The sequence below is a fragment of the Hirundo rustica genome, chromosome 2 (genome assembly GCF_015227805.2).
Source record: "Hirundo rustica isolate bHirRus1 chromosome 2, bHirRus1.pri.v3, whole genome shotgun sequence".
NCBI lineage: Eukaryota > Metazoa > Chordata > Aves > Passeriformes > Hirundinidae > Hirundo > Hirundo rustica.
Genome location: NC_053451.1, coordinates 35,203,340 through 35,219,748, shown reverse-complemented (window position 1 = coordinate 35,219,748; position 16,409 = coordinate 35,203,340). Strand labels below are relative to the sequence as shown.

The window sequence follows — 16,409 nt, the reverse complement described above, 5'->3', positions numbered from 1 at the left end:
TACACCCTCTCTCTGACAGAGTCAATTCTCCATTACGTATCAAAGGCACAACATGATACAGCCCAAAGAAATCTTTCCAAGAAAAAAAAAAAAAAAAAAAAAAAGAGAGAAAAAAAAAAAAGGCATTTCAAAATGCCTCTTTTTTTTTTTTAATTGCTATTTTTTTCAAGATCTACTTGCTGGCAGCTTTTTATGTCAATACAAGAGCTCTGTTATAATCTTCAATAAAAGCCAAATAACATTAAATTGATTAACTCTAAATTGCAGCATATCACAGCCACGTAATCTCCAGGAGAGATTTATCCAGATTAGCTAAACTGAACTCAAGCTCCTAAATGTAATTGTTTATGTGCGCATTCACTATCTTCTGATTTTGCTTCCATGCCGAGGTGTAAATTTGCAATGCATTGTATGGCACTAGAGGTGGAGTAACACCACTGACTCCAGGGTGCTTCCACTTGAGAGGCTCTGTAGGAAGAAGTTGCCAAAACAGCTACATGTACCAGAGTTTGGGATTAAGGGTACAAAGCAGCAGGTAAATAAAATGACTCTACAGCCCTGAACCTAAGAGCTACCCTAGCACAGATGCCAAGCAGGGACCTTTGAGAGCGGTTCCACAAGGTGAGAGCTGGATGGGGCAGACACAGAAGGACACCACTCGCAACCCATTGCTATCTCCACTTACCATCAAACAAACCCTCTACAAATTTGTACTCCTGCCTTCCAACGAGAGCTGTATCTACAGGCTTTGTTTTCCAGCTGGCCACATTGCAGACTGCCAGTTCAGACTGTGCTTCCCTCGATCCCTTATAGGCCATCCATGCACGCACAAGACTTTGGTCATGTCTGGTGCACTTTTGCCAAGTCCACCAATAATCCTTCCCAAAGCTAACTTTTACATCAGGACATGACTAATTAGAGGAGGAATGGTTAATTTATTTATTTATTTTTATTTCTGGAAAGTCTTTTCATCCTCTGTTGGATATCAAAGAAGCACACAGTCCATTCCCACTATATTCAGGCCTAGAAAAAGAGGTAATGAGATTTTTTTTTTTTTTTTTTTTTAATGAACATTGCTTATTAGTGTTTTTTTCCTAACCAGTCTAAGTTACACATTCAGAAGACAGTAATGTGGTAAGACTACGTTTGGCCTAGGGAATATTTGCTGAACTGCTAGCACCAAAGAGAGCAACTGAGCCATATCCATGTCTTCTTCAATCTTGAAAATGCTGCTATATGTAACTTTTTTGTTTGTTCCTCGTTCATGAAAGTGCCTGTAGATGAGAGACATAACACTATTTCAAACACCAGAGTCCTCCATGAAGACACAGGGGCAGACGTTATGTACACGCCCTAAGAGCTCGCTCGCTGACAGCCCAGAAGATTGCCAGCGTAGTCCAAAGTCAGCGTTCATTGTTGCATTTCTTCTTACTTTGTTTTCCTTTAAAAAGGATCAAATACATTGTTCTGTAAGAGAGATTCTGATCTCGTCAGTACCTTCAAGAAAGGCTGGTCTACTCTCCCACAGAAAGAAACAAAACAGCTCATGTTCTGCATTCCATGAAGCACTTGTGCAACGCTTCCTTTTCTGACCTGCTCCACAGACTGCAAGAAAAATGAAATTTAAACCCTGTTGTATTCTGCTACATCGTCATGCAGCTGGAGCCATCAGCCTGCCATGTTTCCAGGACTGTAACCTGACTCTGAGTAAGCCAGATGGGTCAGATTGGCAGGAATTTCTTCAAGTAGGTAAATCCCAGCATAGAAAAGAAAAATCCACTTGGCCCACGGCAGAAGGGGCAATCACATGCCAGCTCTTTAATTAAAATTACAGCAAGTCAAGTAGCTGATACTTTTCCCCTCTCCTGGTAAGGGGGATGAGACATTGTTCACAAGGGTGTTCTGTCGTGCCTCGCTGATCAACCGGCAGGCCAAGTCCAGGAAGAGTTTTTCCACATTATCCGATTCTTTTGCTGACGTTTCCAGATAGTACATGTCCTGTGCTTCAGAAAATTCTGCAGCTCTTTGCTGGGAGACTTCCCTCTTATCAGCTAAATCAATCTTATTACCTGCATTGATAAAATATTTTAGAAAAGGGGTTAATTTGATTTCAAAAATGAGAGAAACTAAGCTCTATAAAGGATAAATAAGAGTTTGGTTTGATATATGTATGGACAGTGGTTTGGATATGTAACTCCTAGTGCTTGCTCTCCCCTCCAAATAATGAATTTCCTGAAACACCAGAGTCCATTTAATATCGGCTCATGTAATGAAATATGCCCTGTGACCATCCAAGCCAGTTTGCATTAATTTAGCACCAGTGCATCTGTTTGCTGCTATCAACCAACATTAAAGGATTTCCATGCTAACATCTATTGAAAAATCTCCTGTGCTTGCTCTGAGGAGCACTTAAAATGTCAATTATAGCACATGAGACACTAAATGTGATATTCATCAGAGCTTTTTATAAAGCCTGGCGTGGAAGGAAGGTTCCCTATTTCAATATTCCAGAGTAGGATTTGGCTGTGGAGGCTGGAAGAGGGATGGGCTTGGGCAGCACTTGCAGAGTGAGGTGGGGTGAGAAACCAACCCTTTGGTTCAGAGAGATCTGTCTGGCAGAGAGTTGATTAAAGCCTCAAGCAAGTATCTGATACAATTATACACTATTGCTGGCCATTTAACTTCAAACGTGATGTTTCTGCCTTAAATTAATCTTACAACGAAGGTAACAGACTGGGACCTGCAATAACAGGACACTCTGTCCACAGACTCAGGTTCAGGAGGAAACCTCTCCCAGCCCCACTCCTACCAGCAATTTTGTGAGAGCTTGTGGGAGGAGAAGGTGACGTTTCCACCAGGAAGCCTTCTCTCATTGCCTTCCCCTCATCGGAGATCTCCTTTCCCACTAAAGCAGCGTCTTGGTCCCACTGAATGCACTGAAGTTACCCTTCTAAACTGATTATCACTCAACACAAGTGATTTATGGGTGTCACCATCCTCAAAGGATGTGCTATGACTAAAATATGATTTATATGTTGTGCTGTAGATGCTAGCAATTAACTTAATGTTCACTGAAAACATTAATGTACATTTGTTAGTCATTTATTAATTATTTCTGCAGCATTTGCACCCAGGCCATACTCATGGAGTACGAGTTTCTTGTATGGAAGCTCCATAAACCCCACAGCTCACTTGAAGTCGCACTGAGGCATGTTAAACTCAAAATTATTTTTTTCCCCTTTAAAATACACTTTTAGACACCTCTTGCAATGACCTAGATTTTTTTCATTTAAATAGCAAACTATTAAAGGTGATAACTGTAGCATGAAGCTTCTTAGCTTTCCCCAAGTTATTTTTCCACCGTTCTTTATATATTCTTGGACCTTTAAAAGCCAAGTCCCAACTATCTGAAAGCAGAGCACGGAAAAGCACTGGTAGGCAAAATAACCTTCCCCTTGCTTGAAGCAGACAGATGGCCTGAGGTCTGTTTTGCCTTGAGTTGAAGCTCTACAGATTAATATAATATTCAGTTGTTTATTTTTAGTCTCCCTAAAATCCATGCAAGAACATCCAGTTTTCCAGCTCTGCCCCACCTATGAACGCTCTGATCCACACAACTGACCACTTAAGATTGGTTATCCCACACCCACAGAGTACGGCAAACTACAGACGCGACCAGCTCGAGCAGGTCCTCACTTATTTGTGGAGATCTGAGCTTGGAGTCACAAGGGGAACTGCTCCATTCTTAGCTCGGTGGTGTCTGCACCATCTACACCTCAGTCCCTTATGGGACCGACCGGTGGGGAGCATCCCCCTCTGCACGCAACAGCCTTGGACACAGAACGGGACCACGCTTCAAGAGGCGCCCGTGGCACCCCGAACTCCACCCTGAGCACGCTGGGGCTATTTGCAGAAGGAAAGGTCCAAGCACTGGGCTCAAGGCACCAGGCAGCACCCGGTGGCTTACCCACGAGCACGGTGATGACCTTGTTGCTGGCGTACTGCTCGATCTCGCGCAGCCACTCGGGCAGGCAGCGGAAGGACTCCTCGCAGGTGATGTCATAGGTCAGGATCAGCGCGTTGGCGCTGCGGTAGTAGCTCTGCGTGATGGATCGGAACCGCTCCTGGCCCGCCGTGTCCCAGATCTGCAGCTTTTGCCGTAGCAAGGAAGGGCGGTAAAAACAAAACAAACCAACAAACCCACGTTATTTAATTTTTTTTGTTTGATAGCAGCACCATATTGACCTAAAAAATTCCCCTTCAGGGTAAAACCAATGCCGGGAAAGCACTTTGCTCTTCTCCCTTTGGCTTCCCTTCCCCCAGCACTGTTTGTTTCTGTCCCTGCACTTGTGGATTGAAATGCAAGGCACAAAGTCAGCTGGCACTGGAAGCTGCAGGTCTGTCGGCTTCTGTGCAACTTCTAGCATCTCCCTCTGCAGTGGGCAGAACTGCCAGCCTGGAGGGGCTGGAGGGAGGAAGTCACTTCTCCCACCCCTGATGTCTAAAAACGGCAGCTTCCATTCCCAAGAAGGAATAAGAATGCCTGTCCTCTAGCTCATGGAGCTGGTTGCAGTTATCCAGAGTATTTTTGGACTTTATTGGAAGAAGCCAGGCAGATCAAAATCCCCACACAACTGCACAGTGCTCTCTCAGCTCATTGGGCAGCGAGCTTTGGTAGCTGCTCATATCTGGAAAAGCTTGCGCGCAGCTTTCGTACTAACGAGTCCCTCTCCACTGAGTTGATAATGCTATTTCAAAAGCTGGAAAGTATTTTTCCCCAGAAATCCATAATTTATTTTCGAATCTGAAAACTCTTTCAGTAAACAGCTCTGCTCCCTCATTCTGGATCCCAGCAGACATGCAGGGGAGGCTGCCCAGCACAGAGGCAAGAGAGTCATGGCTTGGGCACTGCTAAACAGCCAGAGCAGCTCTGTTCTCTGACTCATTCCTGCTTTCCCTTCTCATTAAATGTTCATTCTCACAAGCACTGCTTACTCAAAAAGTTTCAGCTGCAAGACCACTGAAAGAAATCTGTTTGCCTTCCAGATTCCAGAAGGCTCATTCCAGTGCCCAAATGTATCCTACCAAGCTCCCACCAAGGCCTGGCCACTAAACTCCAATTCACTGCACTGGTGGGAGCAGGAGAGGGACTTTAAAACCCAGTATTGGCCATGTGAAATATAGAGGATACAGAGCTAGCACTTGCTAAGGCTCTGTGACACACAATCCTGCCCCAAGGTGAATCAGAGAGGACACTTGTGCATTCATCAGATACTTGCAGGGCAGCAGAGACTTTTCATTTAGCTTGCAGAGCTTCCCTGAACCATCCCTGTCCCTGAGACAGCTCATACTGGCACAACTATTTCCAATAGTCTCTGAAGAACATTGCACCCTCAGTCCAAATTAGTCTTAAAACAGGATTATATCACAAGAGCAATGCTTCAAACGCAGACAAATCCTGAGGGTAAGTTCACCAGTACAAACCCCAGGGCCCATATATACGTGATGCTCTAAAGGCTCCAGCAAAATTTGACAAAGAACTGGATGCTTGAAAAGGAGAGGTATCTGAAGTGGATGGGGTTCATGCCTCTTGGGACCGCTCTTCTCCCTCTAATGACCAGGAGAGTCTTGAGGCCACTGATCTAAAATACAGCACAGTGATTACACCATTTACCAGCTCAGATCCTCTGAGTTGCTTCACTGGAGCTACTTTTGGCTGAGAGAAACATCTCTGCTGTCTGAGGAGCTTGGGACAAGCAGCATTTGTGTCCTGGCCAGCCCTGCTGACAAGCATCGCAACCAGCAAGCTGAGCACCAGCATCACCTGGGCTTCACGCGATCCTCGCTGCTTCCCTGGCCCACTTGCACAGCCACGTGCTAGCTACAAACTTGGTCTTTATCAGGTGAAGCATTTTCTACCTCTTGTCCTTCACCTGTTCAGGTGCTGAAGCAGGAGACCACTTCCCATAGGTTTGTAAGCTCCTCACACAGCAGTGTCACAGCTTGCTGACATGACCACGGATCTTAAAATCTGTCCTAAACTTAGCAACACAACTCCCCATTTTCTTCTTAAAACCCCTCTGTGGTGCTGTGGTACAGGCTAAAAAAACCCCACAGAGCTGAAAATCTGCCCAAGTCCACTGTTCCCATCCCATCACTTAAGCTTGAAAAGAGGTCTCAGTGTCACACTGAGTGCCACTCCTGCATCCGCTCACTACTGGGTTTGATAAAGACATCAAGGGGAAAACTGCTGCTCTTCATTTTGATGCCCCTGAATTTTATGCAGGCAGAGTAAATGCAGGAGCAGCTCATGGACCACGGACACCTTGATATTAGAGGCTCAAATAACTGTACTTTTTTCTCATCTCAGATACCACAGTAGCTCAAGTGAAACCTCTACTAATGAACAAAGTGGTAGCAGCCAACATTTCTGGGCTCTGGAACCCAACCATGGACCCCATTAAAGCATGAGATTGGTCTCCAATCTCATGCTTTGTGTGTTTTGGCCCAGGCAAAGTAGCTCTCTGCCAAGTGATGCTCAAGGCTCAGTTTGGGAGTGAGCTCAGGACAAGGACAGTTTCCCAGAAGTGGCATCCCCCCCTATTTTAGAGGGCAAAAGAGTTGAAAATATGGAGAACTTTGCCCTTCAACCTGTTGGCTGAAACACAAGCACTGTGATCAGCTCTGCTTCTCCCAAATCTAACTTGGCAGGAGTGGAAGGTGAGCCTTCATTGTGCAGAACCACACAAGTCCAGACATCAGTTCTCCCCAATGGCCAACTTGGGAGCTCACAGGAGAAAACTTTCCTCAAGCACATCCCAGTGGGAATGCAACAAAATTCTGCTTACCAGAAACGCAGTGAGCAGAGGCTGCACTGAAATGCTTCTTTGGGCTTCCTCAATCCAAGCCAGGAATGACCTTACTGTCGCCTAAGCAAGGACAACAGTTTTGCAAGGACTCCCTGTTCCATTTTCTCCCCTCCAGTAGGTTCACTTTTAGAATCCTGATAGTAATGGTGGAGAGGGGCACACGGATTGTTAGACCCTGCATTTCCCAAGCCATGCCAGACTGCCCTGACCTTCTCTGAGTGTCTCCTAGCAGGGGAAGGGCTGCAGCTAGAAACCTCAGCTATGGTACTGCCGTGTGGATTTACACTTTAAATTGTCAGGCTCCTACCTTTACTTTTTCACCATTTATCTCCACAGTTTTAATCATAAAGTCAACCCCAATCGTGGCTCCTTGCCCTGGTGGGAAAAGGCCCTGGAAGAAAACAAGAGTTTGATTAAGCTTATTTCTACAACAAGACAAAAGTCTCACTGGGTGCCAATCCTCACCCTTTTCCATCTTCAAAGCTATTCACCCATTGTCCCCTCCCCATGAAACTTACTTCCATCACTTTTAGAGAGTGACATTTCCCTAGCATGAAGGCTGCCATAAATTCAACCCTGCTGCATTTTCCTTGCATTATATATCCCTAGTTTTACAGCAAGCCATTGACTTGAGAGGTAGGAATGCAGGAAAAAAAAAAAAAGGAGGAAAAAAGAGAGGGGGGGGGAAAGCCCTTCTGTACAGTTGGAAGAAGCAGGGGAAGAGTAAGGACCTTCCATCCCATTTCCCAATGCTTTGAAAAATGTGCAAGCATCTGTGTGGGATGAGATGAATTTGCAACCTCACACCTTCCCTTTTCCCTCCACAGCACCCTATGGCACCAATGGGCTTTTCTGGCAGCTCTCAACAGAGGGGTCTCACCCCTGCACAGCATTTCAAGAGCGAAGCACAGAGCCAGCCATCACCAGTGCCACAGCAATGGCGAGGGACAGCACAGTGCTGTGGTACTTGATTGCAGCACCATCAGAAAAGAGCAGCAGCAAACAAAATGAGAGATTTTTGATTTCTGGTCTACCAAATCATATTGATTTGGGGGCACATCCATCCCCTACAGCAGCTATGCTGCCGAAGAATAAGCAGCAAAAATTGCCAGATATTTTTGCTGTTAACCTTTTGGATATGACTGGCTTTATTGCCACTGACTTACCACATGTTTTTTAGAGAGCATCTAAAATCACCATAGCTTCAAAACTAAAATTAACAGTGAAGGGGAAAATTGCTGACAACTTCTAGTGGAGAGTGCAACCAAAACCCCACAACTTGTGCTTTATGATGCATCATGCAAAGTCTTCCCTTACCCTGGATCACAGAGGCTATTCTGCCACAAAAAAAGACACTGGACTGACAGCTCAGGACCCAGATTATTTATTGGCTAATAACAAATAACAGAGAGCCCTTTGTGCAGCAAAAGTTGAGGAGGAGACCAGGAGATGCATTAGTTTTATAACTGGTCCAGAACACCACCAAAACAGGAAGAGTTGTCCCGGTGGCTTTCAGAGGGGACTTTCCACCTTCAGGGAGGAAGGAGGTTTCTCCAACACAAACTCCAGAAGAGGGCCAGGTGCAGCATAAGATGCAGACGCGCTGTATATGATGTATGCGCCAGGGTGTGAACAACAAAATGCTTTGGAGCCGTGATGCCTGCAGGCTCTACACTCCCATACCAGTACTGTCCCCATCCCAACATTCCACAGCCCAGGAGGTGGCCAGCCTTACCTGAGTGAAGCGACGGACTAAGCAGGTCTTCCCCACCCCGGCGTTGCCGATTAAAACAATTTTGAAGAGGAAATCATAATCTTCCATACTCATTTACGCAGCTGCAAGAGAGACAAGAGAGCACAACACTGTGTGAACCAAGTCAGTGGGGACGTGCCCTTTTATCCCTGCTGAACTTTATTACTCCAGACATCCAGAACAAAGTTCTCTTGGCACACACATGGCTCCTCAGATAAGGGAGAAGAGCACTTTTCACTCTGAGACGGGGCACCCACGTAGTCACAGTCAGCTGCTCTGAAACTTTGGCCCCAGTCTGGCCCTCGTGCAATCTCACCTGGCTGCCCACAAGTTGGAGATGCTGGTTTTCAGCTTTCCAAGCAGTGCTCCACAAACCTGAGACACTGATTCCTAGATGTTCCCAAATGTTTGTTTTGCTTTTAACTACATCAGCTCCAAAGGACAGCATGGGCTTTGTCACATTGTCTGAGGGGATCATGTAGTTTACTCTTGTTAGGGAAATATCCCAAATCCCACCATGAGCTCCTTCAGGAGCACACCTGGGTGCACCCTGGAAGCAGGGTTTGGGCACACATGAGGGCAGAACAGGTAGGGGACTTCATTTTAAAACAAGAGCAGCAGTGCTTGTCTTAAAAAATAGAAAGAGCTCATGTGCTGAAAGTGTAGTGAAAAGTGGGGTAACAGTTTAGGTGAAGTACAACAGGTTTTTAGAAGAGAATAAATAATATACTCTATTAGGAATATTACTACTGTGATAGTTTTCTTTAGCTTTGTGAGGAATCTTTAGATTGTTCAAATGGGAAGGGAACAGACAGGAACTTGGGGATTATCCAGCATACTCCATTCCCCAAATCCAAGCCCCTTGGCAGGATGCAGAGACTGGTATTTCAGCAATGTCACAGGAGATGGGCAGGGTTGCCTACACGGAGGAAGATCCACACGGATTCCTACACCACTCACAGCATGGGGAGGACCAAACACACAAATGCAGAGCTGAGCTGCTGACAAATGCATTTGCTGCAGCTGAGCAAGTCATGAGGGATGAGCATCCACACCTCCACCTCCAGTGTTCCCAAGGACTGCTGCCAACACTGGACCCAGAAAAGGGTTTGTAACCTCCCAGGAAAGCAACAGCTAGAAGAGATTCAGATGGAGATTTTAGGCAGAAAGAAAAACCCAGAGACAAGGAAGCAAAGGACAGTGTCCAAATCCAGCTATGTCCAGGAGGATCCAGGTATTATACACGGCATCAAAGACCTGTCCTTAAGATATCAGAAAAGAGACAGATATACACACCATCTGTTCAGATACCACGTAAGGCAAAACCAAAACATCAGTACCTAACCCACCAGCAGCTGCAGATTAGGTAAAGAATGAGGTGGTAGAGTCAAAGATGGTAAGTGTAGCAGAAGTATGGGGCAGATGGGTGGGGAATGTGGGGAAAAATATATTATGGAAGTGTTACCCTCAGTAAATCCCCAGATTGCTTAGAGGATTTTTACAGAGCCGATGAAAGGAGCAAATGCAGGCTGGGTGACACCAGCTTCTCATGCTCAGGTCAAAGTCAGGGTGCTGTCTCCCACTGCCTCCAAAGGTCCCTCCTTTGGAGGGCTCATTGTGACACACATCAGAAGGCTCCAGATACAGACTCCAGCCCCACCCAACAGCTGTGATAGGTTTATAGTCTAACAATCAGAGGCCACAAGATAAAGCTGAGACGGTCTGTTTCTGCCTGGCAGGGAACATTGAAACAGCTCTCCAAGCAGCACCAAGAGTCTGGTGGACCTAAGGGTAAAAGACGTAGAAGGCTGACTCAGCTGCTTCACATCTATGTGACCCTTGGCCTTTCCAACAGCCTAAAAAAAAGGGTAACCACACCAATTAGTGACTAATGAGCTGCATCACATCAGCAGATGGTTAGTAGGAACACAGCTGAGTCACTGCACAGACGTGTCACTTGAAGCAGGTCACTTCACCCGGGTCAGGGACGCAGTGCAGCACAGTGCCACCAAACAGTAGCAGCTGGAGGTGTCCGGAAGGTGCTCTGACTTCACCTTGCTCCAACACACAACTCCCTGCACACCCTTCCTCTCTTAGTAGAATGAAAGAGAAGGGACCTTAAAAAAACAGCCCAAAAAAGCCCCTTTTTTATTTTATGGCGTTCTTTCTTTGTGTAATCATTTCATATCTCCGTGACTGGCTTTCCCAGAGTGGGACTGGATGACAAAAGCAGCATTAAACACACATTGACAGTGCCTTTAAATGAAGACTAAATGTTAACATGAGGTTTCAAGGTTTCACATTAACTTCTGCCATGCAGGAAAATGTGATCATCCACCAAAAGCTATTTCAAGACTAATGATACTCACACAGCACTGCATAATTATTCCTGGGATTCTTCATACCCCAGAGGGTATGCTCCACCCAGAGAGATTTCAGTTCCAGTACTTGCACCCTAAACAACCCAAAATTCAAATTTATCTTCTTAGGAAGTTTAAAAATAAACTTTCTCTGCAGATCTTTGAGGCCAGAAATGCTAAATGGCTCAGACATACCCTAGAGTTATGTCTGATCCCCTTCATTAGGCACTAGGATTAATCATATGTGATAGTGACCCCAAACTGGAACTGAAAGACGAGCCAAGACCATAAAACAAACCATGCAATGATGAGATTAAAAGCCAGAACCGAAGAGATACAAGAAGTCAGGGCATGGGAAGGGAGAAAGCAAAGGAAGCAGCAAGGAAGACTGAGCAGTGCTTTGGGGCAGAGTGGGCAGGTAAAGCTGCCCATCGCTGTCCTATCACCCCAGCTGGTGTTCCTCCCTCTGAGTGCACACACTGCCCCAGCACGCTGTCCCTGCTGCACACACAGACACGGCACCAGCCACGTTAGGAGATCCTCTGCTCCTGCACGCCCAGCCCTGCGGCCAAGTGACCTTTGCTGCTGACTCAGGCTCGCAACACCCTCCCCTCTCCCCAGAGAAGATGTGTCTCAACCTCTACCCCACTTACCAGAGCTGGGGAATGTGCATCTCAGCAATACAGCACATGGAATTCTACGCTGAAAAAAAACAACCCCAAACAAACGCAGAGCACAACTTCTCTATTTGTTTTTGTTTTCTGGGGCTTTTTGGTGTGGGTTTGGGTTTTTTCTTCCCCTCTCTTTTCTTGTGTTTGCAGGTGCAAGGCTCTGCTTCGCAGCCCTGCCGTGTTCAGGATGCAGCTGCCTGTCCCACCCTCTGGAGGAGACAAGACCCTGCAGTGAGGGCAGGAGATGGGATGCCAGTCTGCGCTGCAGCCACCCCTCACCACGTTAATTTAAATCACAAACACTACAGCACAGAGACATGCCCTGTCATGAGATGAAGCAGGTGTAGAGTCCAAGGCTGGCAGCAGGGCAGAAAATTTGGTTTCACAGCTGTTTTTCCCCAAGGCAGTTTATGCAGCTGGTATCTCAACCAGCCTCCGTGGGCTGTTCCTGCCAGCCTCACAAGGGATCAGTTTCGTGGGGTTTTATTTCATTTGTGTCACTGCTCTGCTTCACTCCATCATGTGACCCCACACATGGTCATTCTGGACAGAACAAGAGGCCAGGAGGTATAAACTGAAGAAGGGAGACCACACAGAGAGGGGGCCCATCAGTGGGAATGCAGCTGAAGGACAGCAGGACATGTTTTACATTTAGCTAGTTTTCACAGATTCATGGAATCGTTAAGGTTGGAAAAGACCTCTAAGATCATAAAGTTCAGCGCTGCCAAGTCTACCACTAAAGCATTTCCCTGATGCATCTACGTGTTTTTCAAACACCTCCAGGGATGGTGAATCCACCACTTCCCTGGGCGGCCTGTTCCAGTGCTGAATCACCCTTCTAGTGACAAATTTTTTCCTAATAACCAATCTAATTCTCCCCGATGCATCTTGATGCTTCCTCCCATCCTATTGCTTTTCATGTGAGAGAGGAGACCCACCCCTACTTCACTACACCCACCTTTCAGGCAGCTGGAGAATGATAAGGTCCCCCTGAACCTTCTTTTCTCCAGGCTAAGCACCCCCAGCTCCTTCAGCCACTCCTCATGAGTCTCGTGCTCCAGATCCCTCATCAGTTCCATCATCCCTTCTCAAGACATGCTCCAGAACCTCAGTGTTCCTCTGCTTGGGCAAGATGGTGCAATAAGTGCTCTTGATATTCTTCAGTTATTAATTCCAATTCAACCAAAAGACTGGCGAGATCCACCCAGACCAAAAGCACAGGGACCAGGGACTTTCACCTCTCCTTCTCTCACCCAAGCTTGTACAAACAAGCTCCTGCTCTCATGGAGACACCCAAAAAGGGAATGCAGAAACTGTGGGCTGCTTTTTCCCAGGCTCATGTTCAGCTGCTGTTGACCAGCATCCCCAGGTTCTTTTCCCAGCCACTCTGCCCCCAGTCTGTGATGCTGCCTGGGGTTGCTGTGATCTAAGTGCAGGACCCAGCACTTTGCCTTGTTGAACCTCATACAGAGGTTCAGATCCAGCTTGGCCTCAGATCCAGCCTGTCCAGATCCCTCTGCAGAGCCTTCCTGCCCTCCAGCAGATCAACATTCCCACTCCACTTGATGTGATCCATCTGACTGCCACCAGCCACCTGACTGATCCCCTCTCCCTAGATCATTGACAAAGTGCCCTTGATCCCCTCTCCAGATCATTGATAAAGACATTAAACAGAAGTGTCCCCAAAACTGAGCTCTTGGGAATACCTCTTGGGAGCAGCTGCCAGCTGGGTGTAACTGCATTCATCACTTCTCCCTGGGTTCAGCCATCCAGCCAGTTTTCTACCCAGTGAAGAGCTGGATGAAAAACAGAACAACAAAAAACCAAGCTATCCACAGCTGCAATGGTTTCTCCCCACTTAAGGATTAAGACCAAAACTATATCAAGCCAGGAATGCTGATAATTTGCACCTCATCTCTATCCCACCTCAAAACCCCAGTACAACCTAGTGCTGCAATTAGACACAGAAGGATCTGCAGCATTTTCACCTGCTGGATCTACCCAGCAGGCCAGGGCAGGTTTTGATGTTCTTAATAAACAAGCATTTTCTGTTTTTCATCATCCAACAGCTATAAACAAAAATAAATTTACTCAAACATCAAGTTCAAACAGCAGCAGTTATGTATACAGTTATTACGTTGATTGCATATGCCATATAAGCCACAAAATTCAAAGCTAAGGCTAATATTTCAAGCAGAAAATTATTCCTCACAGGCCAGAAAATTGCAGGGAATTCAGGTCTGGACATGCTGCTACATTACGTAACTCAGGATAAAATATTTTCGTTTCCAAAGCACCTGCCAACCCAAGCAGGCTCCTGCACTCAGCAAGCATAAGCCCAGCTCGTGCCCCTCTGCAAATGAGCAGGCTGGATTTCCCTCTGCTTCCTCACTCCTCATCTCCACAGGGTTTAATTTCGCTTCCATTCACACTAGAAAAATTAAGAGGGACTTAATTCCCAAGGAAGTCTGGATCATGCAAGCCTCTGTGCTGATGGTGGCAAAACCACAAGTACGTGGGATGCATGCTCTTGGCACGGTGCAACACAAACTCCAGCAATGTCTTTTCCAAAATCTAGGGAGAAAGATTTATTGTAGGCACTGGGGGTCGCAGAGCCTGACTTCTCTCAACTACTCCCACCACACCTGCCATTGCAGGTGAGCTAAATCCAGTAGCCTGTGCGCTGGCAATCCTAAACATACCTCCTCAAGGAAGGGAGAAGGTCCCAAGAGTGCTCAATAAATCCATCCAACACTTCCAGGAGGCATCAAGCAACTATGCATACAGTGCAGGAAGGTATGGGGCTTCCCCATGTATGGCAGACCCAGCAGCATTGGCTGATCAGCTGATGATCATCCAAAAGTCTAGACACATTTTAAAAAGTGCATCTGGAAAAAAACCAGATGATAAAAACCTCAGCCCTACCCTATAGAGAGATTCATGCTCCTCAATGCTTCGCTCAGGATGTTTCTCCTACAGCAAGCAAGCAAGTTGAGTAGGTACAAGTTGCCATTTATCAGATGTATGCTTTATGCCACAGATATATTTCTAAAAATGAAAGGAAAGCTGAAGCTGAGGTGTTTTGGATCAATGACCAAAAGGCCTTCCCTTTACCACTTTTGCCACCACAGAAAATTTGCAGCTCACTGAACTACTTTGCTCAGGTCATGGCTCACACATGAGCTGGCCTCCAGGAGCTTGTGCAGGTACTACAGAGGAACCCAGGGACCAGCAATTACAGCTGCTTCACCACAGACGAGGCAGGCAAATCCAGCACCAATATCATCCCAAAGAAGAGCCTGGAGCCAGAGCTCCAGAGAGCAGGATGCTCTGCTGTGGTGCTCCTGTTTAACATAAGACACCCCAGCCCACGGCTGGACATGAGAGGTGACCGCCAGCAGACTGCCCTTGACTTGGCTTGACACTAGGGGTTACAGATCTCACACTCAGGAACAAACTGTGGATTTTCACATATTCCAGGCATCCCCAGGCAGTGAAAAAGCTTTGTGTCCAGGCTTTTCACTTCTGAGTGAAGTCTTCTGGGGGGCCTTGCTACTACTGGTGTCAAGAGCAGCATTAACACAAATCATGAATCGTTTTCGACTGGCTGGTGGAAAGACGTGTTTGGGTCGGACCCATCCTCTTGGATCTCAGTGACACCAAACACCCTTTGAGAGAGATCAGGCAACTCACAGCTTGCCTGGTGCAGTTTCCCCATCTAATTTTCCCACCTCCTGGAGGGAGGGGAGACTCACAGACATTTGTGCACATCAGCATTGGGAACAGCCATGGAAGCGTTAAATATCACACGTAGACAGCAAGTTCCATTCCATCACACACATCTGAGGATTGTGACCATTAATCAATAATAATTCTCCTCGCACAGATAAGCTAATCAGATTTCTGTGTCGTGTAGGAATAACGAGGTACACACAGTAGTTACAAAATGATAAACAAGAAAATTAATTTCTTTAGGATTAAAACAACCCTGCTGACATGCACAGCCACAATGCCTCAACGGTGTCTGCCCGAACCACACACCAGCACCCCCAGGACACAGACCCTCTTTGGAAGCAGGAGAACAGCCTGACACTCCATTTACTGTCAGAATCTGCATTTTCACGGCAAAAATGTTGGTGCAATATTACACACGCTTTTATAAACATCTTTTAAGACTTGCCTGGAGATGGGGACAATACTGCACGCTCAAAACAACACTCCCTTGGATCTTGGCTACATTTTAGCACATCCTGCGACCACCAAGCTGTACTCTCTGCAGCAAAATGTTTTTGTGTGTTGAAGCAGTTACAGCCAGCACAGCAGACAGGCTGACTTCCAAGTGTGGAAAAAACTGCATTTCCAGAAATCCAGCCAAAAATGCTGTTTCATCCACTCAAAAACAACAGCCTCTTCCCAAAGAGAGGAAAAAAAAAAAAAAAAAAACCCACAAAATTATTTTTTAAACTACAGGGGTAACTGAAACATTTCTTGCATGGAAAAGCCAGGAAAGCTTACTAAGCCCTGCTCTCTAGGTGAAATAAAGTTCCCACACCAAGTTCCCGGAACCACTAAAATGGGGAAACCCATCCGCAACTTACATGAGATTTTGTGCCTTTAGCAACCAGGTGCAGGATCAGGGTGAACCCCAGGCGTCTCCCACGAGGCTTCTGGGGACAGTGCCAGTCCAAGCAGAGAAGTGCAGGCTGCCCACCTCACAAGGAGGCAAGCAGTGGAGAAACAAAGCCTTGGTTTAGAA

General features: G+C 46.4%; 1 protein-coding gene across 2 annotated transcripts in view; it reads right to left on the bottom strand.

Moving 5' to 3' along the window:
• Positions 1-915: 915 nt before the first annotated feature.
• Positions 916-16,409, bottom strand: part of RAB30 (RAB30, member RAS oncogene family) — a 39,231-nt gene continuing 23,737 nt past the window's right edge. The window contains exons 2-6 of one of the 2 annotated variants that reach the window (XM_040056892.2): positions 13,360-13,449; positions 8,605-8,705; positions 7,177-7,260; positions 3,968-4,151; positions 916-2,069 (exon numbers count right to left, since the gene is read on the bottom strand). In XM_040056892.2, the coding sequence (XP_039912826.1) occupies positions 1,819-2,069; positions 3,968-4,151; positions 7,177-7,260; positions 8,605-8,697 (612 nt within the window). In that variant the 5' untranslated portion in view covers positions 8,698-8,705; positions 13,360-13,449 and the 3' untranslated portion in view covers positions 916-1,818. The remainder of the gene's footprint in view (positions 2,070-3,967; positions 4,152-7,176; positions 7,261-8,604; positions 8,706-13,359; positions 13,450-16,409) is intronic. The other variant, XM_040056891.2, reaches the window with a different exon arrangement.